General features: G+C 40.1%; 1 protein-coding gene across 1 annotated transcript; it reads right to left on the bottom strand.

Annotated features, from left to right (window-relative positions):
* Window positions 1-2,648: 2,648 nt before the first annotated feature.
* On the bottom strand, window positions 2,649-12,733 carry LOC129193890 (vesicle transport protein SFT2B-like). Its single transcript, XM_054798667.1, has 8 exons — window positions 12,556-12,733; window positions 11,940-12,029; window positions 11,759-11,844; window positions 11,594-11,675; window positions 11,431-11,466; window positions 11,291-11,349; window positions 3,421-3,450; window positions 2,649-3,335 (listed from the first exon to the last, which is right to left on the bottom strand). The coding sequence occupies exons 1-8, from the start codon at window positions 12,622-12,624 to the stop codon at window positions 3,299-3,301; spliced, it is 489 nt and encodes a 162-aa protein (XP_054654642.1). The 5' UTR covers window positions 12,625-12,733; the 3' UTR covers window positions 2,649-3,298.
* Between the last annotated feature and the right edge of the window lie 10,962 nt (window positions 12,734-23,695).

The raw sequence follows: 23,695 nt of genomic DNA, 5'->3' as shown, positions 1-23,695 counted from the left end.
CCAGACCTGCATCGGTTAATAAATTTGATTTCAGTTGATAATTTGTGCGATTTTGTTGTCAGCACATTAAACTATGTAAAGCCCAAAATATTTAATAAGAATATTTCATTAATGTATATATATATGTATATACAGTATATACATATGTGTATATATGTGTAGGTTAACCCTTTTTTGTGTTTTGACCATATACACACACACACACACACACACACACACACTCCTGATCAAAATCAGGTTCAGGAGAAAAATTGTGAGAATTTGCAATTTGCACATTTGGATCTTAATGAGGTTTTAAGTAGAGCTACAATATGCAAAAACAAGAAGGGGGAGTGAGACATAAAGCACTCTGAAAAAGTAATTTATTGAAAACAACAATTCAACTGTAACAGGCTGTTTATCAGCTGATCAAAAGTTTAAGACTATCGCTCAAAAAATAACAAAAAACTCCAAACCAGAACAAAAAATGTTCTCAGTAGGACTCAGTAATGAGTAGCTCATCTTGTTAATCACTTCAAAAAATGGTTTGGGCATGCTTGATGCGAGTGTTCCCAGGAGGCTAGTGGGAACATGGCTCCAAGGGCCATCAGTCATGAGGGATGCCCGCTGCAATCTGCACGTAAGCCTCCGCCGTTTGACGGCCCTGCACCACCTGACGCTCCGGTGTTCCACTGAATGAAAAAGCACCCCAGACCATGATGGACTCCCTCCACTGTGCCGGGTAGAAAACATCTCAGGTGGGATCTCCTTGTCATGTCAGTAACGTTGGAAGCCATCTGGACCATCAAGGTTAAATTTTTTTCTCATCAGAGAATAAAACTTTTTTCCACCTTTCAATGTCTGATGTTGATGCTCCATGGCAAAGTCTAAACGGGCAGTTTAGTGGTGTTGAAGGAAATTAGGTAATTTAATTAGTTTGTGTTTTTTAAACCCTTTTCCCGCAGATGCCACCTGATGATTATTGCGTTGCAGTGGGCACCAGTAAGGGCCTTAATGTGGGTCGAAGACCGCCCTGTGTCTTGATGGACAGCCAATTGGATCAGGTGTAATTTTTTTGGGTCTACCACTTGACTTTTTTGTTCCATGATGCTCAAGATCTTTCAAAACATTTAGAGTGACTGATTTACTGCACCCAACCTCAGCAGCAATGGACGCTGCGAGAGGCCTTGCTTTTGCAGCTCGACAATCCGACCACGTTCAAAAAGAGAAAGCTTCTTAGCTTTAGCCATAGGAGGGCATGACAGTGTGAATGCCTGACAGAAAATGATTTTCGAGCAGATTTTGGCTTTTCTAGCTTGTGGTTTTAAACTTTTGATCAGCTGATAAACAACCTATTTCAGCTTAATTGTTGTTTTCAATAAATTACTTTTTCATAATGCTTTTTGTCTCACTCTTGTTTTTGCATATTGTAGCTCTACTTAAAACCTCATTAAGATCCAAATGTGCAAAATCCAAATCCTAGCAATTTTTCAACTGGTCTTAAGATTTTGATCAGGTGTGTATATACACACATATATTTATATACAGTACATACATATACATATATACACACACATACATATATATATACACAGATATACACACATATATATATATATATATATATATATATATATATATACACACACACAGATTCACACATATACACACACACACACACACACATACAGCATATACATACATATACAGTGTACACACGCATATACATGCATACACACACAGTATATCTAATTGAATTCTGAGGTATTGGAATCAATGACTATCACAGTCATTCATTCATGCGTGACAACTAATAAACACACAGTATGTGTTGGTTGTAAAGGTACAAGGGATTTGCTTTAAAAACAGTCCAATATTGAATACATTTAACAGGACACCATTATAATGCGGTAGTAGACACATGACTCCGCTAACAACGAATGATGACCACACTGGCAGCTTGGCTAGTGATAATGACACGTAAGTACATGGAAATAACTTTAGTTTGACCAGAGAAAAACTCATTCACAAACTTCTGCAACATTTAAGTCAATATTCAAAAAAGGTGAGACTCACCTGTGTGCTGAAAGAATCCCAGGGGAATCTAACTGAAAGAGGCAATGAGTAAAAGATGAGTGCTAAACAAGAGTTTGCTTGAAGATGGGAAACCGCTCCGATTCCGACTGAACACGAACAAACGCTGCAAGCTCCTCCCTCATGGCTCTTCACTGAGCGGCCCTTTCATTGCTGCCTTGAGCTGCAAACACATACATTAGCACGCACACACACACACACACACACACATACACACACGCGCACACATTTGCACTAACATTCACATTCATTCATTGTAGCCATGACGGGTGTTTTTCTGTTAATTGAATTATTAAAGTGAGGCAATTTTCAAAATAACAGCACATTCATGTAGCATGAAAACACACTGTCGTACAAGTCACAAAGAGCGCCTTTCACATATCATGATCAGACAGAAGACAAAAGAACTAATTTTACTAATATTTGGTTGTCTTTCACCAAACAGTGACACAACACAACTGAAATGTCAGGCAAACAACTGCTTGCAGGAGCGTGAAACTGACAAGAGGTCAAACATCTGGAAACACACGACACTCGATACGTGTGGGTGTGTGTGATTTAATCAGTGGGGAGATTACTGGTTTTAGCCTGTCATCAGGCGTAAAGACAGTGTGAACAAAGGCGGCGGGTAAATATCAGCAGGTGAGACACCAACAACAACAAGGAGACCAGGATATTTGACCAAGAAACTGATCAGCTTGAGTGTTTTATTAAATATGGAAATGCTGCTGTTTGTTTATTTGTTGTCTGGTCAGACACAGACTTACAATGATTCTATGACCATCACATTTTTGTAAATTCTTGAAATGTTTTTAGACAGAAATGTTTACTCAAAAAGCTGTAACAACGCTCTGAAATATTAGGACATTTACGAGCAGAATGAAGGCACAGAGCCTGCAGCCACACTTGCTGTAGCATCGTATCGGTTATATCAGTCCAGCTTTTTCTTCTAAAATATTATATATACACATTTTGACCTCCAAATAGCTGCCTGAATATTCTTACCAGTGATGAGATATTTTTCAACATGAGCTAGGTATTAATATCAATAATGACACCATTAAAAATGTGAAATGTCATAACTCTTCTGTAATAAATAAAAATCTGGAAAAATTACATTAAAAGGTAGACGACTAAACACATGCAGAGATGACCGATCACCATGGAAACCACACCTGACACCTGCCCTGACGACTTGCAGCACCCGGAATGGGCACTCGGACGTTTAGAAGCAGAGGGAACATAATTTGATGATGCCGTCTCTGAAACACAAAGAGTACAAATCCCCCTGTTATGTTTTTACGCCGTAATTAACAGTCGGGTTACGTGTGCACACGTTCGTCTTACCTGGCGAAGGGCACGTATGAAAGGCCATACCTGTAGTAAAAAGCAGACAGTCAGAATTTTGATTGAATGGTGCGGTCAGACGTTTACATATGCTTGTCAACCACATTCCTACATGCCAGGAAACCAAACAATTCTACTGATTCTGCCAAGAGGAGTGCTCGAGTATCCAGGTGGAATTAGACCAGAAGCTTATTCTCTTTTATTATTCTTTAACTCAGCGTGAGTCGTACGGTACTGTGTGTCTTTTGTTTTCTGTTATTGATTTGCTTTTACTTATTTTATTTATTTACTTGACTATTATTTTAGATGTATTGTTGTATTTAATTTACTAGTTTTTACCATCTTAAAAACTTGTAGTTTTTATTATTCAGTGCTTTTTTTTAAAATTAATTTTGTGCAGCCGTCTGGAAACTGTGTTGCTAAAATGTGCTATAGAAGTCAGGTGGACTGGACTTTATGGCTCCAAACTTTCTTAGGGACATTTAACACAATATTAGTACGGGTGTATGGACTGTCATGTGAATAAATTAGGACACCCATTCCATATTTTGTTCTTTAAATTTCACAAATGTCAATTGTCACATTCCAACTGAGGAAAATTAAAAGTGAGGACATCCCATGCTCTAAAAACGAGTGAAATAACCTGAATGAGAAGTTTTCTGTAACCATCCTACAGTCTCAGACAATGACTGTCAGAAGCTTCTACGTGCTCCTCAATGCACAATTCTCCGAGCTGTGTTTTCCGGTTTTTCGTGAGAGCAACCATTTTCAAGTCACACCACAGCATCTCAATCAGCTGAGGACCGGGGGTCTCAGTCAGAATAGTGTGCAAAGTGTAAAACATAAGCCTCACCTGAGGCAGAAGGACAAATAAATACTATTTCGCTGCCAAAGCATGTGTGTCACAGGTGGAAGAAATGAGACATACGCCAGCGTATTGGCCAGATTTTTCATACATTGGCGTAAGCTGGCTAAATCGTCAAAGGTGTGACAGGCGTTGGGCATAAATTGTGAACACCGGCAACACGCTACGCATTCGTTGATATAAGTTGTCTATAAGTTAGAGAAACGTTCTATATAAGTTAATAATACGTCATGTTTACGTCGACCTCGTTATGAATACGCTATGTATATGCCCAAAATTGAAAAAAAAACTGTCGGCAGTTCAACGTATGCCATCAAAATGATCACGTCAGGCATGCGCTGCCTAAATAGTCAAGGTGTGACAGGGCCCTAACTAAGGCCTCTCGCAGCGTGCCATTGCTGCTGAGGTTGGGTGCAGTAAGACAGTTATTCTAAATTTTTAGAAAGATCCCGAGCATTATTATCATGATCTGGGGTGCTTTTTCATTCTGTGGAACACTGGAGCTTCAGGTGGTGCAGGGTCACCAAATGGCAGCTGTTTACGTGCAGATGTTGCAGCGGGCATCCCTCAAGACTGAGTGCCCTCGTCTGTGTGGTAACAGCTGGGTTTTTCAACAGGACAACGTTGAAGTTCACAATGCTCACTTGACCAAGGACTTCTTCAGGGAGAATAGCATCACTCTTTTGGACCATCCTGCATGTTCCCCTCATTTAAATCCCATAGAGAACATTTGGGGATGGATGGCAAGGGAAGTTTATAAAAATGGCCATCAGTTCCAGACAGCTGATGCCCTTCATGAAGCCATCTTCACCACTTGGAGCAATGTTCCCACTCGCCTCCTGGAAACACTCGCATCAAGCATGCCCAAAGCAATTTTGTTTTTAAGTTTTTAATTTTTTTTAAGGGATTAACAAGAACGGTGGAGCTACTCATTACTGAGTCCTACTGAGAACATTTTTTGTCCTGGTTTGGAGAGCTTTTTGTTATTTTTTGAGCGATGGTCTTAAACTTTTGATCAGCTGATAAACAGCCTATTTCAGTTTAATTTTTCAATAAATTACTTTTTCAAAATGCTTTTTGTCTCACTCCCCCGTTCTTGCTTTTGCATATTGTAGCTTTACTTAAAACCTCATTAAGATCCAAATGTGCAAAATGCAAATTCACAATTTTTCAACCGGTCTTAAGATTTTGATCAGGAGTGTATATATGTATATGCATGTTTGTTTGATTATTGGGAAGGGACAGTGCAATTCATGACCATATAATAAATTGCAGTAAATATGCCAGGTTTAACACAGTGCTAGTTTCCATCCATAGTTCCAGACATACGAGGAAACAACATCAAAACTAGGGCTGTCAAATGAATAAAAATGTTAGATTAATTACAGTTTTCAAATTAATCACCCACCATTTGCAACAATTGATTAACTGAACTAAACCCATTTTATAAGATTATACACAGTGGAACCTTAGTTAGTGTAATTAATCCATTCCAGAAGTGTCTCTAACCGAAACGGACGCTAACCGAATCAATATTTCCTATTAAAAAAAATGATGTAAATCCATTTAATCTGTTCGAGAAAGACAAAAATGTTTTTCTAGTTTTACAATTGTAGTTTTACATGCATAAAAAAAATTAAATGCATATAAAAAAAGGAAAGAAAGAGACAAACATTTAAGGTTACTTTTACCTTCACTGAAGAGGTAATTCTGGACATGAATGAAAACAGGAAGGTGGTGGTGGTTGATCTCGCTGCCACATTGTGTCTTTGGGAACAGTCACGTCTTCAATTAAGGTCATCTTAAATGTTCATTTATCCCATCCGTTTGTCATTTATATGTTTTTAGAATTGTTTTATGTATGTAAAATTATAAAAACATGTTTTGTGTTAACATGTCAACTGTTGACGACATCATTAGGCGGCCAACGTAGCTGACTTCCGGTTCCAGTTGCCATTTTGTTAGCAAGCTAGGCTAAGATTCTTTGTTAGGAGCTAAGGACGTTTTGTGATACAAATACATTAAGAACACAGTTGGACAAGTGTATTAATAACACGACAAGATGCACGCTATAGCTGGAGGGCTACTATTTCACCTCAGACCCTCGGCACATGTGGGCGGGGCTCCAGCCACATCACAGACTATCGACAGCGGAGTAGCGTAGCCACATCCAACCAAACCACACTTCCAGATGAGCTGAATGAGTTCTATGCCTGCTTTGACACCCAAACTCCTGATGAACAGAGAGGGTGGCTGGACTTGGGGAGCACACAGGACTCACCTCTCATGGTGACATCAGCTGATGTGCGCAGGGTTCTGAGCAAAACAAACCCATGAAAGGCAGCAGGCCCAGATAACATCTCAGGACGTGCACTTCGGGTTTGCTCATCAGAGCTGGCTTATGTGCTTGCTGACATATTTAACCTGTCGCTTGCACAAGCATCTGTACCGACCTGCTTTAAGTCCACCACCATAGTGCCCGTACCCAAGAAGAGCAACGTGACCTGCTAAATGACTATCGCCCTATAGCAATCACTCCTATTGTAATGAAGTGCTTTGAAAGAATAGTCATGACCCACATCAAAAAGAGCATCCCGGCCACTGTGGACCCTCTACAGTTTGCCTATCGCCAGAACCGGTCCACGGATGATGCAGTCAACACTGCCATCCACACAGCCCTTTCTCACCTACAGGGCCAGGACACATATGTCAGAATGCTATTTATAGACTATAGCTCTGCTTTTAATACAGTCAGCCCCCACAAACTCACAAATAAGCTCCTCACACTTGGCCTGTCACCCCCCTCTGTAACTGGGTGTTTAACTTTCTAACAGGCAGGCCCCAGTCAGTCAGAGTCCACAATCGCACATCCAGCTCAAGAATTGTGAGCACTGGGACCCCCCAGGGGTGTGTGCTGAGTCCGCTCCTCTACACGCTCTTCACCTATGATTGCGTGGCCTCCCACAACAACACCAGCTTCATTAAATTTGCGGATGACACTACAGTCATCGGCCTGATCACTGGTGGTGTTGAAACGTCATACAGAAGAGAGGTGGTGGACCTCATAGCTTGGTGTCGTGCTAACAATCTCCTTCTCAATACAGATAAGACTAAAGAGATGATCATCGACCCAAGAACAAGGGAAAAGGAGCAGCATAGACCCCTGTTTATTGATGAGACTGAGGTGGAGAGGGTGAAAACCTTCAAGTTCCTTGGCACACACATCAGGACCTCACCTGGTCTCACAACAGCCAACAAATCATCAAGAAGTCCCAAAGGAGACTGTACTTCCTGAGAAGACTGAGGAAATTTGGCATGTCCACCACAATCCTTAGTTGCTTCTACAGATGCACTATCGAAAGTGTCCTTACCGCCTCCATCACTGTTTGGTACAGTAACTGTACAACACGTGATAGGAAGGCACTCCAGCGGGTGATCAAGACCTCACAGAACATTGTTGGGGCAGCCCTCCCCTCACTGTAAGACATTTATAAATCTAGAGTCCTAAGCAGAACACACAACCTCATCAAGAACAGCACACATCCACAACACTCATTATTCACACTCCTACCGTCAGGCAGACGCTACAGGAGTTTGAAGTCCAGGACCACAAGACTGGCAAACAGCTTTTACCCACAGGCCATCAGGCTTCTCAACAAAGCACTCACACACGCCGCACACAACACACGTACACAGTCATAGCACTTTATTTATTTATTTATTTATTTGTATTATTTATCTGTATTAATGTCTCTTCTGTTGTTGTTGCTTAATTTATTGGTATTTATGTTTCTGATGTTCTTATTCATTTTCTTGTGTTTTCTTTTTTTTCTTGGGAGAATGAACAGAATAAGAATTTCATTGCATAGTATAACTGCTGTTTTACTGTGCATATGACAATAAAACTCTTGAATCTATATTTTGCGCTAACAGTAAAATGTGGGCAAAATTTTTGCATAAATTTTCAACATTACCTGATAACACGCTCACTGGGGCAGATGCTAAACGATTAGATTTTCAGAATTCGGAGTGTCAGTGAATGTGAATGTGGCATGCCAAGCTATGCGTGCGTTAATTATGCAACATTTTTTAACATACGGTAATTAGATTTGTTACCGCTGTTATTTTTGACAGCCCTAATAATTATTCCACCCAGGAAACACAACGGAATGTATAAACCAGTGGTTCTTAACCTGGGTTCGATCGAACCCCAGGGGTGCGGTGAGTCGGTCCCAGGGGTTCAGCGGAGCCTCCGCCACGGACGTTAAGACACACCGGACCCATCGTGTCAATTTGGGATGACATGCCCCGCTTAGCCATCACTGGCTGCAGATAATCACATTACATTGCTTGCCTTGGCCAATCAGTGCTGCAAAGAATTTAGCGCGCTCATGGTGCGTTCCATTTGTACTTGGAAGTCAGAATTTCCGAGTTCCTAGCGGGAACACCCGACTGAAACACCCCCTGAAGTCAGAATGTTCAACTTGGAAGTCAGAGCATCCACGACACCTCTGAGTTAACAATCAATGATGGCTGCCTTGCGTGTAAATGATAAATAATCAATAAATAATTTATAAAAAATATTGCTATAGTGTGAAGTTTTTCTGACTTGGCATCTAGAACGCTTTGAACTCGGAGATCACATCACTCTCACTCCGACTTCCAAGTTCTGAGTACAAATGAAACGCACCATGAAGTAGTCAACGTGTGACTGATGTGGTAGCACGTCGTGTGATTTCCTTCTTAATATTTGAATCCATACTAACTATGTCGAGCAAAAAATGAAAGTGGTCGGACAAACATGTACAGCATGAATTCACATGTATCACGATCCATGATGGGAGTCAGCGTCCTGTCTCCGTCATTTTGTGCACCAGTAAACAAATATATACCTATAAACAAACATATACTGTACCTATGTCTTGAATTTGAAAAAAATATATATTTAATTTTTCACTAAAGAAGGGTTCGGTGAATGGGCATATGAAATTGATGGGGTCCTCCAACAAGGTTAAGAAGCACTGGTATAAACATTAATGCGATTCAGCATTCACGGTCCCGCAAATTCACAGATTTTTGGTCCCATTTTTTTCCCCTCCAAAAATACACCATAAGTCAGTAATTTATATATACATGATAATACAGCATACATGTACAATGTTAAGCCCCCCCCCCCCAATTTTTACTTATTTGTCTTTACTGTATGCTTCACGGATAATTTTTTTTTTGTTAAACTTTATTTGACGGCCCTTGAACACACAATAGCTGCTGTGAGATGCAAAAGTGAAACTTATACAGTGGAACATCAGTTAGTACCCGCCCAGGTGTTTTTCAGTTAACGTTGAAAATTTACGCCAAAATTCTGCCTCGGTTTACATACATTTTCCGGTTAGCGTACAATATGGCGTGCGTCATGTCGTATTATTACACTACGTGAGTCCAACTTTGTTCTTAATGTATTTTTCTCACAAAACCTCATTAGCTTCTTACAAAGAAGCTAGTTTGCTCAGTTACAAAATGGCAACTGGAGCTGGAAGTCAGCTACGCAGCCCGTCTATGTTGTCAGCGGCTGACTCCCAAAATTGTTAACGCAAAACACATTGTTACATGCATAAAACTATTCTAAATGCTATTCTAATGCTATTCTAAATGACGACTGAATGGGATGAATGAACGTTTACGTTTACTTTTACCTTGAAGACGTGATTCTTGATGTGAGTATTCCCAAAGACATTGTTCTACTTTGTCATGAGTTATTTCTTCAATTCAATAAGGTTTTTCACCTTCTTTCAGCAAAATTCTAGCACTTCAAACTTTCCTTTGCTCCGTTTTGGGTTATTGAGGTGAGAAAGAGTATTGAAGGTTATTGTTGTTAAATTGTGACCTTTTTTCTCGTGAAAAAGAACATTTTTTCTCTTAATATTTTGACTTTATCCTTGTAAATTACACCTGTTTTTTCTATTTCTGTTTAAATTTTACTTTTAAAATTGTACTATTTCAACTTTCTTTTTGTAAATGTTCGTGTCATAAAGTCTGTGTAGGCTCTCAGTCGTACAGGAGTTGTCCATCGAGGAAAAGGCTTCTTGAGACGTCATCTGTACTTCTGTGAAGAAGGTGTCGGACGTTTCGCTCCTCATCCGAAGAGCTTCGTCAGCGAACTAATAAGTGCTGGTAGCTTAGGCCTTAAATACAGTAAGAGTGGGCGGAATTGGTGTGCCAACACCCTACTCCTATTGGTTCGTTACACTAAGCCTGGGCGGAGTAGTGGTATAATCCTATCCTGTTATTAACACCTCCGATAAAGTATGACTTTATTCTCATAACATCATAACTATTTCCGCAACCTAATTTTCCAAAACCGACAACTTCATTCGTTGTTTTGTTTGTTTCTCATACTATTACTGCTTTCAAAAAAAGGTTTTTTTCCTTTACTGTTTCAACTTTACACAACTAAAATGACGTTATTTTTCCTCATATTACCACATATTCTATAAAAATTTAGACTTTTCCTTATTCTTGTTAAATTACTGCTGATTTTCCCATTTTTGCTGTTGGTATTTTATTTAAGTTTTCTTGTTAAATTATGTAGTTTTGGACTGTGCTATGACTGTCCCAATAAAAAATCTCCTGGGGTAAACTTACAAAATCAGGAGGCAATACAACACTTAGTTCCGCCACTGTACTGTATATTGTGTTGACTGCTGTAAACTATCCCACCTGGAGCTTCCAGGGTCTGACCTTGTAGCGTTCCAGCTTGGAAGTAAACCAAAAAACATGACTTATACCCTCAATAAGATGTGCTTTTTTTTTTTTTTTTTTTTTTTTACATTTGACAAAACTGGAACACACCATAACATAATCAGTGATGAGAATGTGTAGAAGTAGAAGTAAACAAACGTGACAATGCCACCCTCATCTGGTATAAGAAAATAGTGCTCAATCAAACTGACTTGCCCCTGCTGCTGGAAACCCACAACACATCACTGCACATGCATGAAAGCTTACCAGGTGAAAGCCAGTAACTGCAAGACACAGAAGAGCAGTGCAAGACCATTGCTCTTCCACTAGAGGGAAACAGAGGTTAGTGTAGTCATGCTTCCTCTTATCCACCATCCTCTGTTTTCAAATCAAGATTCATTTCTCACCCAGAAAGCTGAACACAAAGTCAGAGCCAGACACACCTGCAGACACGACACACAGACAGGTTATTACCATGACAGTAGCTGATTATCTTCTTCGGCAAGCAAGTTGCCAGATCTCTGGAATCATCTGAACAGCATGCACCTGATGACATCCCAGTATTCTCACCAGCATAATGATGGTGGCAAACGCTCGTTCTTTCGCGCACATGCTCTTCAACTGCCTGAGCGGTCCTACCAGGAACATGGTGCTGCAACCACAACAGAGACAGGACAGGTTATGTTCTGGATTAACAGGATGCTCAGGGTTGAGAGGTGGTCAGAGAGGAAGTACCTGGCCAAAGCACAGATGTTTCCCACACTGTAGAGGACAGCAAAAACTGCAAGACCAAACAGTGGCAACCACAGCATACACGTGCCCTGAAACAAACAAGCGGTTACCATGGAAATGGCAGCATATGGCAACCAGGTGAGCTGTTGCCCTGGAAAGTGCCCTTCGACACACTCACACTCACCAGAATGGAGCACAGCATACCCAAAGTGAAACAGATCAGGAAGCCTTTCATCCTGGTCCGCCAGGCCAGAGTTGATGCCTCATTGGCTCGCTGGAGAGATGACATCACCACCATTTTGACAGGCTTGTTTACACAAATTTTAAATATATTACCTGTGTCATATTGCATTTTTAGCATTTAAAATTGAGTTATTACAGCAGGGCTCATGTATACAAGTTAAAGAACTTGAAATTGCCTGGAGGTGTGAATGTGACTTGCTTGGTCTGCGTGTATGGGTCAACCTGTCAATCACAGGTAATCAGTCCAGGGTGTCCTCCACCCCAATTCTCACTCTAATCACCAGGAATAGACTCCAGCTTTGTTTTAAATATACATCAATTGTTGTAAGGGCAATGTGGACATTAAACAAGACTAACATATGGTTGCAATATAAACCAGAAACTAATGTAATTGATTACGTAAATAAACTAACTTTGGTTGTTCATATAAAACGTTTATCATCTGGTCATTTCATGTTGTAAGTTACGCTGAAGAGTTAATTTTCGTTCGGTTGTGAGAGTCAAACTGTTGTTAGCCGCTGGAAGCTAACAAGCTAAAAACAGTGTTGCTTTATCACCTCCAGTATACCAGCACCGTCCGCGTTACCGCCATCTTCACCACTCAGCACTTTCTTCAGTTTGTCCATTATGTGTTCTCTTTCGACCCGTGAAAGCAAACGCCGTGCTCCGGAAGCTTCCAGGAGTGAAGACTCCGCGGGCTCAGGTGAACAAGTTTAGATGTCCTCAACAGGTGACAAAGCTTCCGCCTGCAGCACCACCTATGACCACCCGAGGCGCTGTTTCGTCTAAATTGAGGTCATCAAATACACAACTGGTTCTCAAATGGGGGCACCAGTATCCCTGAGGGGACTTGTAGGCACTCTAGGCGGAATTTGAGATTAAAAAATAATAATTGTAATAATAACAATCATCATCAGTGTTTTTTTAATAAATACATTTAATTTGTTTTTTGACATGTTAATATTGAAGGCAGTAATGTTGTTTGAAGAGTGTCAAACACCAATTTGTGTCCTGACCAGCATTTGTATTTGTTTCCAGGTACATCAAAAATAATTAAAAAGCGTGAAAAAGTTCAATATTTTTTGATGCTCAATTCAGAAAGTAAAACCTGTATATTATAGAACTTCATTACAGGTAGAGTGAAATATTTTACGACTTTATTTCTTGCAAGTTTAATGAATATGACTTACAGATAACGAAAACCAAGGATTCAGTGTCTCATAAAATTAGAATATTGTGAAAAAGTTCAATATTGGAACATCATAGTGTCACACCCTAATTAGCCAATTAACACCTGCAAAGATTTTCTGGGCCTTTAAATGGTCTCTCAGTCTGGGTCATACTTTTTTGTTTAAAATCTATGTTTTTTTATTGATCTTATTTAGCTTTAAATTTTAGACACTGAATTTAACGTTTCCATGATCTGTAAGCCATAATCATCAAAATTGCAAGAAATAAAGGCTTGAAATGTTTCACTCTATGTGTAATGAATCTGGAATATACGTGTTTCACTTTCTGAAATGATTTTGTTTGTTTTAGATGTACCTGTATGTGGGTACTTTCAACATCTGAAACCCTTCTAAATCCTATATGATCGCTGTAATCATGTTATACTCCGATACAATACAAATTACTAGCGATCAGGCTTTATATTCGCCACCTGTCATTTACAGTATAAGTATTCAGCCACCAGATGGCGGCATTCAGCAAGGAATCTTCGCAGAAACGTGCATAACCCAGTGGCTCCCCTGCAGTCGAACACAATCGGTTCTCGGACGCTGGTCAACCTCCAATTAGTTTGGATTTCAAATAAAATTTGAATGGGAATTCATTTGTTCAAACGCTCTTTTTAAGTAACGTTTTGCCAAGTATGTTAATACAACATGTTAACCACTGTATAACACAACGTAATACAACTGTAGTCGTACTATTAATAAAGTTTTTGAAGTTGTTAAAATGTTTAAATATGTCTAAAATCTAGTTTTTATATCTAGTTTTGTTATTTGGTGGTGTATCAAGCTGCCAAATTTGCTTATTCAGGCTTCTTGGCCAAAATGCACTTGTTTTTATGTGGACAGAGATTATATCTTAATACCTTTAAAATAAAGGAACTATATAAATCCACCACAACACCGTTTTAAAGCCTGTGCACATAAAAACATCTGTCAGCTCTCGAGACCATTTTAGACAATGAAGCTCTGCAATCAGCATCAGCTGATTTGACTGCCAGAAGTAAATGTGTGTCAATGATGCTTAAAATCAGCTGTGTATGTGGCGCCTGAGAATTTTTCGTAATCGCCCATGAGTGTTAAAGGTTTTCAATTTGTGCACAAACTAAAATCACCATATTTAAGATAATAATGTTACATGTTTCAGCCATCCATCCATTTTGCTCTGCTTTTCCAGGTCTGATAAAGTCTTTGAAGCCCACCGAGGGATTGCTGATGTTGCATTAGTTTGGTGGCAATGCTGTTCATGTTGGCTTCCTCTAAACCAGTGCTTCTCAAATAGTGGGGCCGGCCGCCCTCAGGTGATGACTGACCTTGGATGTCAATGTCAGCAGTGCAAAAGAGAAGAGTGGACAACAGTCTGCTGAATGAGTGGTTGGAGTGGCATGGACTGTCAGGAACCAACTCTTGGGTTATGTTGACTGCCTCTGTTAGTCCCTGAAGTACACTCCTGATCACAATTTTAAGACCAGTTGAAAAATTGCAAGAATTTACATTTTGCACTGTTGGATTTTAAGGAGGTTCGAAGTAGCACTTCAAAATGCAAAAAGAAGAAATAGGGGTGAGCAAAAAATAAATAAATAATAATAATAATAATTGAGTAAGCAAACAAGCATTAAATTGAAATAGGCTGTTCATCAGCTGATCAAAAGTTTAAGACCATAGCTAAAAAATATTTTAAAAAACTCCCCTAAAATAGAAATGAAATTTTCAAAAAAGGAGTCAGTAATGGAGTAGCTGCACCATTCTTGTTAATCACCTCAAAAATTGTTTTGGGCATGCTTGATGCCAGTGTTTCCAGGAAGCTAGTGGGAATGTTGCTCCAGGTGGTGGAGATGGCTTCACGGAGGGCATCCACTGTCTGGAACTGATGTCCATTTTTGTAAACTTCCCTTGCCATCCATCCCCAAATGTTCTCAATCGGATTTAGATCAGGGGAACACGCATGATTGTCCAAAAGCGTAAGGTTATTCCACTGGAAAAAGTAATTTATCAGGCAGGCATTGTGAACTGCAGCGTTGTCCTGTTGAAAAAGCCAGTCATGACCACACAGACGAGGGCCTTCAGTCATGTGGGATGCCCTCTGCAACATCTCCACATAGCCAGCTGCCGTTTGACGCCCCTGCACAACCTGAAGCAGCTATCTTCCCCATCAGAAAGATTTTGTGGCGGTGGATCCAACAAACTTGAAGTTCCTAAATATAAAATAAATAATTAGGAAATTCAAGGATGTTGGATAAATAACAGTAAGAGTAACAGTTTGAACAGTCTGAAATATAAAATAAATAATAATTAAACTGTTACTCTTAATGTTACTCTTAATAATGTTACCATTATTACAACACAGTATGTAATAATGGTGCATTATGTAATAATGTAATACATTTTCATCTCATTATGTAATAACGGCGCATTTTGTCACAACTGATGCATTTTGTAATAAAATTCTTGAACACATTTTGTAATAAACTTTGACGCATTTTGTAATAACTTGTTACATATTCCAAAAGTTATTACCAAACGCGGGTGTTGCACCTTTTTATGGAAAGTGTAACAATTTGATGCATTATGTAATAAACTATTGAGAACCTTAATGAGAAAAACCAACAAACACCACTAAGCGTTTCAGCGTAATTAGAATTAATTTTAAGAAAGTATTGCAATATTGCTTTGGTCAAACCTAAATCAAATGTAACTGTATTGATGGAGAATGTATTTGCAAGCTAGAGACAAAAGCTACACTAATTCAGTATTTTTAATTAATTAAGTATTCATATGCATAATTCAGTGTTTAATAATTTGGAAAAATGTTAATTCCCCAATTGGACGAGTATCATAGACTGCCGATCAAAATTTTAAGACCAGTTGAAAAATTGCACGAATTTTGCACTGTTAGATCTTAAGGAGGTTCTGTGTAGAGCTTCAAAAGGAAAAAAGAAGAAATGGGAGTGACACAAAAACCAAAAAAAATTATTGCCAACAAGCATTAAAGGCTTGTTTACAATAATTTTGCAGATATAAAATGTTATATACTTTCTAAAACTTTATTTTTGTATAGTATATACAAATTTATATACTTTCTAAAACTATTTTTATATAGTATATAATATTTGAAATGCTGTATAAAATGTTATTTTGATATTAGTATATAAAATGTATATACTTTATAAAAGGCATTATACTGTAGGCTGATCAAAAGTTTAAGATCACAGCCTTTAAAATTCAAAATCTTGGCAAAAATGTGGATTTAATGTCATTTTCTTTCAGGTATTCACACTGTCATGATCTCTTGATGGCAAAGGCAATAAAGCTTTCTCTCTTTGAATGCGGTCAGATTGTTGAGCTGCAGAAGCAAGGCCTCTCAATAGTGGACCATTGCTGCTGAGGTGCAGTAAGACAGACATTTCAAACTTCCTGAGGGTTCCTGAGGGTTATGGAATGAAAAAGTCAAGTGGTAGACCCAAAAAAATCTCACCAGCTCTGAGCTGGAGAATCCCATTGGCTGTCCATCAAGACACGGGACGATCCTTAGCCCAAATGAAGGTTGTTACTGGTGCCGAGTGCAGCCCAATAACCATCAGACGCCATCTGGGAGAAAAGGGTTTTAAGAACAAAAAACGTCTTCAAAGGCCTCGTCTTTTTCAGCACTACTAAATTGAGTGTTTGGAATTTGCAGGAGAGCACCAAACATGGGACATTGAAAGACGGAAGAAAGTTTTATTCTTTGATTGAAGGTCCTGATGGCTTCCAACGTTATTGGCATGACAAGGAGATCCCGCCTGGGATGTTTTCCACAGTGGAGGAGGTGCCATCATGATCTGGGGTGCTTTTTCCTAAAATGGAACAATGGAGCTTCCGGTTGTGCAGGGGTGTCAAATGGCAGCTGGCTATGTGGAGATGTTGCAGGGGGAATGCCTCATGACTGAAGGCCCTCTTCTGTGTGGTAATGACTGGCTTTTTCCAACAGGACAACACTGCAGTTCAGAATGCCCACCTGACAAAGGACTTTTTCAAATAAACTCAGTTTTGGATCATCCTGAGTGTTCCCCTGAGCTAAATTCAATTGAGAACATTTGGGGATGGATGACCAGGGCAGTTTACAAAAATGGACATCAGTTCCAAACAGTGAACGACCTCAAAATTTAGGTGAATGACAAGAATGGCGCAGCTACTCATGATAGAGTCCTCTTTTTTTTTAAGCTATGGTCTTAAACTTTTGATCAGCCTATTTCACTTTAATGCTTGTTTACAATACATTGCGTACATAAATGTTTTTTTGTCTCACTCCCACTTCATTTTGTATTTTGAAGCTCTATTTAGAACCTCCTTAAGATCCAACAGTTCAAAATTCTTGACATTTTTCAACTGGTCTTAACATTTTAAATCAGCAGTGTATCATACTAGTCCAACTGGGAAATTAACATTTTTCCAAATAACTAAACACTGAACTTTGATATGAAATTTGATATGAAATATATCAATATGGGCATTTGTTTACTCCATAATGCATGAAATATTTCTATTTTCCTCATACCATTTTTGGAAAACAAAAACATGCAATTGGTCATTGATGATATTTTTGTTCTATATTTGTATTTGTAGTTTTTATGCTATATAATATTTGCATAAAAATCCATATTGCATGTTTGTCTTCCAACACTTCATTGCACTGATAATTTTCATGTGAGTAATACTTAACACTTTCTCCATTATAATCAATATAGTTAAATTTGATTTGGGTTTGAACAATGAAACTTTGCGCTAGTTTCTTAAAATGAATTCTAATTAAGCTGAAACGCTTCATGTTGTTGTGATGTTTTTTCTCATGAGGGTATGAATTTCAGTGGTTTATTACTAGGGCTGTCAAAAATAGCACGTTAATGGTAACTACTGTAATTGATTTCATTAATTAGAGTCACACAGAGTCTGACGCTCTGTTATAACTTTAATCCAACCTGAACACATCAACAGCGGTGCAATTCCAACAACATATATGTATTTCCAACTCACAAACGCGTCTTTTGTCCCTTTGTCGTCGGAGCAAAACCTTCTCATTGTCACTACACGACCGCGAGATGCATTCAGGGACACTGCGAACATCACATGAACGTCTTAATTATGCGTCTAAATAAACATAAAGACAAACAAAAATAATATTGGGATAATCTTATCACTCACTTTGTAACTCTAAATGCGGAAGTACAATTTGCTGCATTTAAGTATGCTCGGAAATCCCATAAAATACACTCAAAATAGTAATCGAACTTAAATGACGTTGTGTCTTTGAACGCAGCCCCTCATTGCTCATAAAATGGTTACATTCTTATCACTCACTTCGTAACTCTTAATTCGGATGTACAATTTGCTAAATTTAAATATGCTGGAAAATACACTGCAAACAAGTAAATTTACCTTAAATTACGTGATGTCTTTGAACAGGACAGGACCTCATTGCTCACAATATGTTTTAAATAAAGTGTGATTCAAATATTCTGCTGCTATTAAAGAAACTAGTGTTTCGTAAATAGATTTTCTTTAGACCTGAAGTATCTTTTAGCTTGATTAGAATTTTTAGTTCATTTGGAGCAGTTAATACATGCAAATATATACTTTCTTTCAATAAAACACAGTAAAAATTGGCATATTTCAGACATCAGTTTAAATGTTGATTAGTCATGATTAATTCATTTGGCATTTATGATTAATCTGATTAAAAAATGTAATCATCGGACAGCACTATTTGTTACACAATGCACCATATTTTTACATTTTCTTCCAAAAAAAAGTGCAGAATCCGCATTTGGTAACTTTTGGAATATGTAGCAAGTTATCACAAAATGCAGCAAAGTTTAATGCAAAATGCGTTGAAGAATTTTATTACAAAATGCGGTGTTATCACATAATGAGATGAAAATATATTACATTATTACATAATGCACCATTGTTACACTGTGGGCTGTTGCACCCCCAATCCTTCAGTTTTTGGTGGAAAGCGTTTGGAGACCCCCATCGTAAAGTGTTATATAGTGGATCCCCGCACATTCACAATTCAGTATTGACAACCCCCCAGATTTTATTTATTTTTTCTCTAAAAATAGACAATTTTTTCTGCAGAAAACATCTCATTCACCCTAAGTCAGTAATGATTTATACATTTGTGATAATAAATGTACAGCATACATGTACCACTATTAAAAAAAGACCACACTGTTTACACGTATCAGTCACTGATAATGTTTTTTTGTCAAGCCTCGAGATTTTGCACTGTGACAGTCCTTGAACGCACCATTGTTGCTGTGAAATGCAAAAGTGACACTGATATAAAATGACCTCAATAGCCTCAAAACTTGCAGTGAGGTGAACACAAATTAATATAAAATGGTAAGTGGAATTACAACAGACAAGCAGTGTAGATTATGCAGACGCAGCTTGGAGAGACGCTTTCGCCAACAGCTAGCCAGCACAAGCCAGCGGCCCGCCGAGCAGGGGAGCCGCACACTACCCCTAGCAGCTTCACAGTGAGGTGGACACGGCCCCACACCACAACGTTGTCACGCTAGCCCGTGACTCGGATTCATCTGTTCTGTCGTTCATCATTCATTAGTGGCGAGTACCTATACATTTTAAAATTCGTTTCATGAATCATATCGTGACCTTAAAACCGACGCACGTAACTGAACCGTGAATATGGTGTACTGTTAAACCTGTTAGTAGTATTCCTGTTACTAGTCGTTAAAATGTCCTGTTCTGTCCAGGTGTGTTCATTGTGTTCGGGTCACTCACGGTTCATCAATAAAAACGTGTACAAACACAACAAAATTGTCCTGTGTCAAGAGTGACTAATTAGCATATTTACATGAGACACTAATGAGACGTTGCATGTTGACCCACTTCCCTCTCCAAGGCGACCCCGCCCCCAACCCTAAAGAGCAAGACATTGAGGCTTTGTGTCCTTTTGGGTCACATGATGAAAACTATTGCAACTTGATTTTTGAAACATCATGTTTCCCCGGTTTGAGGTCACGTTCTGCAAGGTGAACTGAGAGGACGGCAACGGTGTGCATCTCGGCACAGGTGGGTTCAGCGAGCCGAGACAAACTCACCTTTTCTGGTTCACATCGAATCATTCAGTGAGTGTCGCTGAACCTTCTCACCGAAAAAAGACCCTCAAGCAAGAAGACGCCGAAGTGTACGCTCCAGTTGTGCTCCCTGGAGACTTGTAATTAGTGCTGCTTTGTGTGTGTCTGTGCATGTGGACATTGGATTCATGGCACTGACGACATCTGACTTTGTGTCATACGGTTCTGATTTTTTGGAGTCAAATGTCAAACTTAAAATTCAGCTGGGTCATGGTTTACTTGTTCCAGACCTGCTTAACAAGAACATCGCTTGCACAATTTAACATTCAACAACAAAAAGGAGTAGGAAGAAGCAGAAGAGCTTAGTAGGAAATATCATCCGACCGTGAATTTTATTGGCATAAAAATTTGATATTAGACCACATCGAGATTGGGTTTCTTTTAATGACATCGGTGCGCAAGTGAGACCTCATCAGATGGCACCACAGAGCAACAAGCCCAGTCTGGGCTTTTTCCAAAAATGACAACTATATTCATTGTTTTGTTGTTTCTTATACTATTACTGTACTTTAAAAACATGTCTTTCTTTAGTATGCCATCTCTTCATCTTTTCCTCATATTATGACGCTATACATGTAAAATGTTTTTCTTTTTTTTATATTTTGACATTATTCTTGTAAAATTACTGCTGATTTTCTCAATTTTTGCTGTTTTTTTTTCTCTTTTCTTGTTAAATTGTATTTGTAGAATGTGCCACGGGCCAATGAAAAAACAACCGTGAGCTGCAAATGGCCTCTGGCCGCACTTTGGACACGCCTGGCGTGACATGTCATGTGGAACATGACATACGTAAAGCGCTTGTTATGTGAGGGGGGAGTGAGGCGTCTTTCTTCAGTACTTTTAATGTATTATCACAACTCAGGAAGAATCACATGCAGCTTTTTCCCAGTAACGTGATTTGCATTTTGCATTATTTGTCTTATTTTGCACAAACAGTGTTCATTTGTAAAATGCATCCAAGAGAAGAAGCATAACCATATCGGCAACGGTATCGGAGAAGATCGAAGATCTGGAGAATATGTGATGTCAGTAAGAATGCCAACATCGAGCATCTCTACTTATTGCACATTGGAGCCACGACAACCATCAGAAAGGTGATGGCCACACAGGAAGTAACATTTGGGAAGAGGCCATAACGTTGATGCCACCTGATCATGTCCTCCAACGTACCTGGCTCCAAGAGGGTGGAGTTGTGTTGTGAGTCTTCTTTCAGAAGAAACCTGAAGACGTGGGAGCCTCTTGACACTCTCGCGCTCTGTGATTAGACGCCAGCTGTCCTGCTGCAGCGCTGACCTCCGCCGCAGCGAGCCGCCGCCAACAGCTGCCTTTTAACGGCCTTTGGCCCGGTTTTCCACCTGAAGACACAACGCCGCTGCAGGCCAGATGACGCACACATGTTGCACAAATAATGTCACACCCTGTGGTGCCACATTTTGGACTGGGACGTGGTCAAATGGACCAATTAGCTCCAGTCGCTCGAAATGGGAGCTTTCTTTGCTGATTGGCATGTGTGTGCGTGCGTGTGTGTGCATGTATCACAACAGTCATCAGTGGCGACCTCGACCAAGCCGGCTCCCTCCCCACAGTGATCATACGACCAATCACCTCACTGACCTTGCCAGCCGTGGCCATTATGTGACTCCGCCCCCCCATCACCCATCACACACACACAAGTGACACTCATGAACAAATCACACACACACAAACACAAACACACACACACACACACACAGCTCTTGATTCCACCTCCCAGTATTCCTCTGCCGTCTTTGACCTTTGACCAAACTGAGGCCTGCATTGCATGATGCCGACATGTTTCTCATACGCAAACAGGAAGTTGAACGAGTGAGGAGATGATGGAGAAGATGTTTGGAGGGTTTTGCATGGCGAGCTGGAGTTCACATCCTGCCTTAATGGCTCCTTCTCTGCCTTCTTCACTCCATTAGTCGCGATCTGCGGGCCAAGTGCCGAGCACGCTGCTAATTATACGGCGAGGGCTCATTAGCAGAGGCAGCGCGATCGTCTCTAACGATGTCGGAGGCAGCGAGGGGACGTGAAACATCTGAGCGTCCGGGGGTTAACGTCCCTGTTGACCTCCCGCCGTGTCATGAGCCTTGTTAACCGCTGTCGGTCACATGGTCGCACGTCACCTGCGACTCGACACGCTATCCCACCGTTCTTGTGAGAAAAGATGGCAAAGCATTCAGCTTGCTGGTATTCACCAGCCGGGCAAAGCTGTGCTAACCCAATTTAAAAGCAGCCCCCCCTCGCACCCTATTGGTTGACAGCGGGTGATAATTGGATAACGAGCGTGCCAGACAAGTTCAGATCTAATTAACTCCACTCAAACTCACTGCCTGAGTGTCTGGATGCTGCTGCTTGTGTCTGGACGCCTCTAATTCCCTGGGTTTGACATGGACAGCAGTGCATACTTACCTGCGTGCTTTTATAGCCAAAGGTCAAAGGACAAGCAGAGCGCCTTGACATGGATTGGCCTTGAGTAGGGTGTGGGGGCTGCGTTCTGAGTGTAATAACAGTCATTACGGATGACGCACACCTGCTTGCTGCTTTTGGAAAGTTGATCCGTCAGGGTGATGGATACTAACTCGTCGCTAACGAGGTCACAGGCATTAGCAATGCGTTGCCACCGCGACCAGCTGTTTGCCGCCACGCGGAAGACGGTGTTTTCTCCGTAAAGGACCTGATTAAACAGAGCGGCGGTCACATGTCCTATCCCAATGCTCACTTGACTTCCATGTCTCAGCACCAGTGAGAGACAGCTGCCTTTCCCACAGCAATTAATGGCTGTGCTATGACTGGCCAGCCAGGGGTGCTAGAATGTGATTAAAATTGTTTCCAAACGGCACCAAATTCACATACAATACATCTAATTAATAATAAATGAATTTTATTTCTATAACATGCCCCGGCATACATGTCAACCCTCCCATTTTCCCTGGGAAACACTCGTATTTAAGGGAAAAAATAATCCTCTCCAGTATGCCGGAGCAGCACAGCTTCAGATCGGCTAACACTCGAGCAACATCGGTGTAACGCATCGTGTAGCCGGTAAACGCAAGCCAGCAAATTGACATGAATGCAAAGGCATCCGGCATGAAAACAAATCCCAAACCATTCATCAATGTGGGAGAAAGTGAAACACACACCACAGGCACTGGGGGGGGTGGGGGAAAAATGTTGGTGGAAAGACCACAATTGTCCTCATTTTCCCCTATTTTCTGAAAAATGTCCTTTATTTTCAAATGCAAATGTTGAGATACCGAGGGGCCAAGCTGACGGACCAAAATGGCCCTCAGGCCACACTTTGG

This window comes from Dunckerocampus dactyliophorus, chromosome 1 (genome assembly GCF_027744805.1).
Source record: "Dunckerocampus dactyliophorus isolate RoL2022-P2 chromosome 1, RoL_Ddac_1.1, whole genome shotgun sequence".
NCBI classification, from domain to species: Eukaryota; Metazoa; Chordata; class Actinopteri; order Syngnathiformes; family Syngnathidae; genus Dunckerocampus; species Dunckerocampus dactyliophorus.
This window is presented reverse-complemented; position numbering and strand designations above follow the sequence as displayed.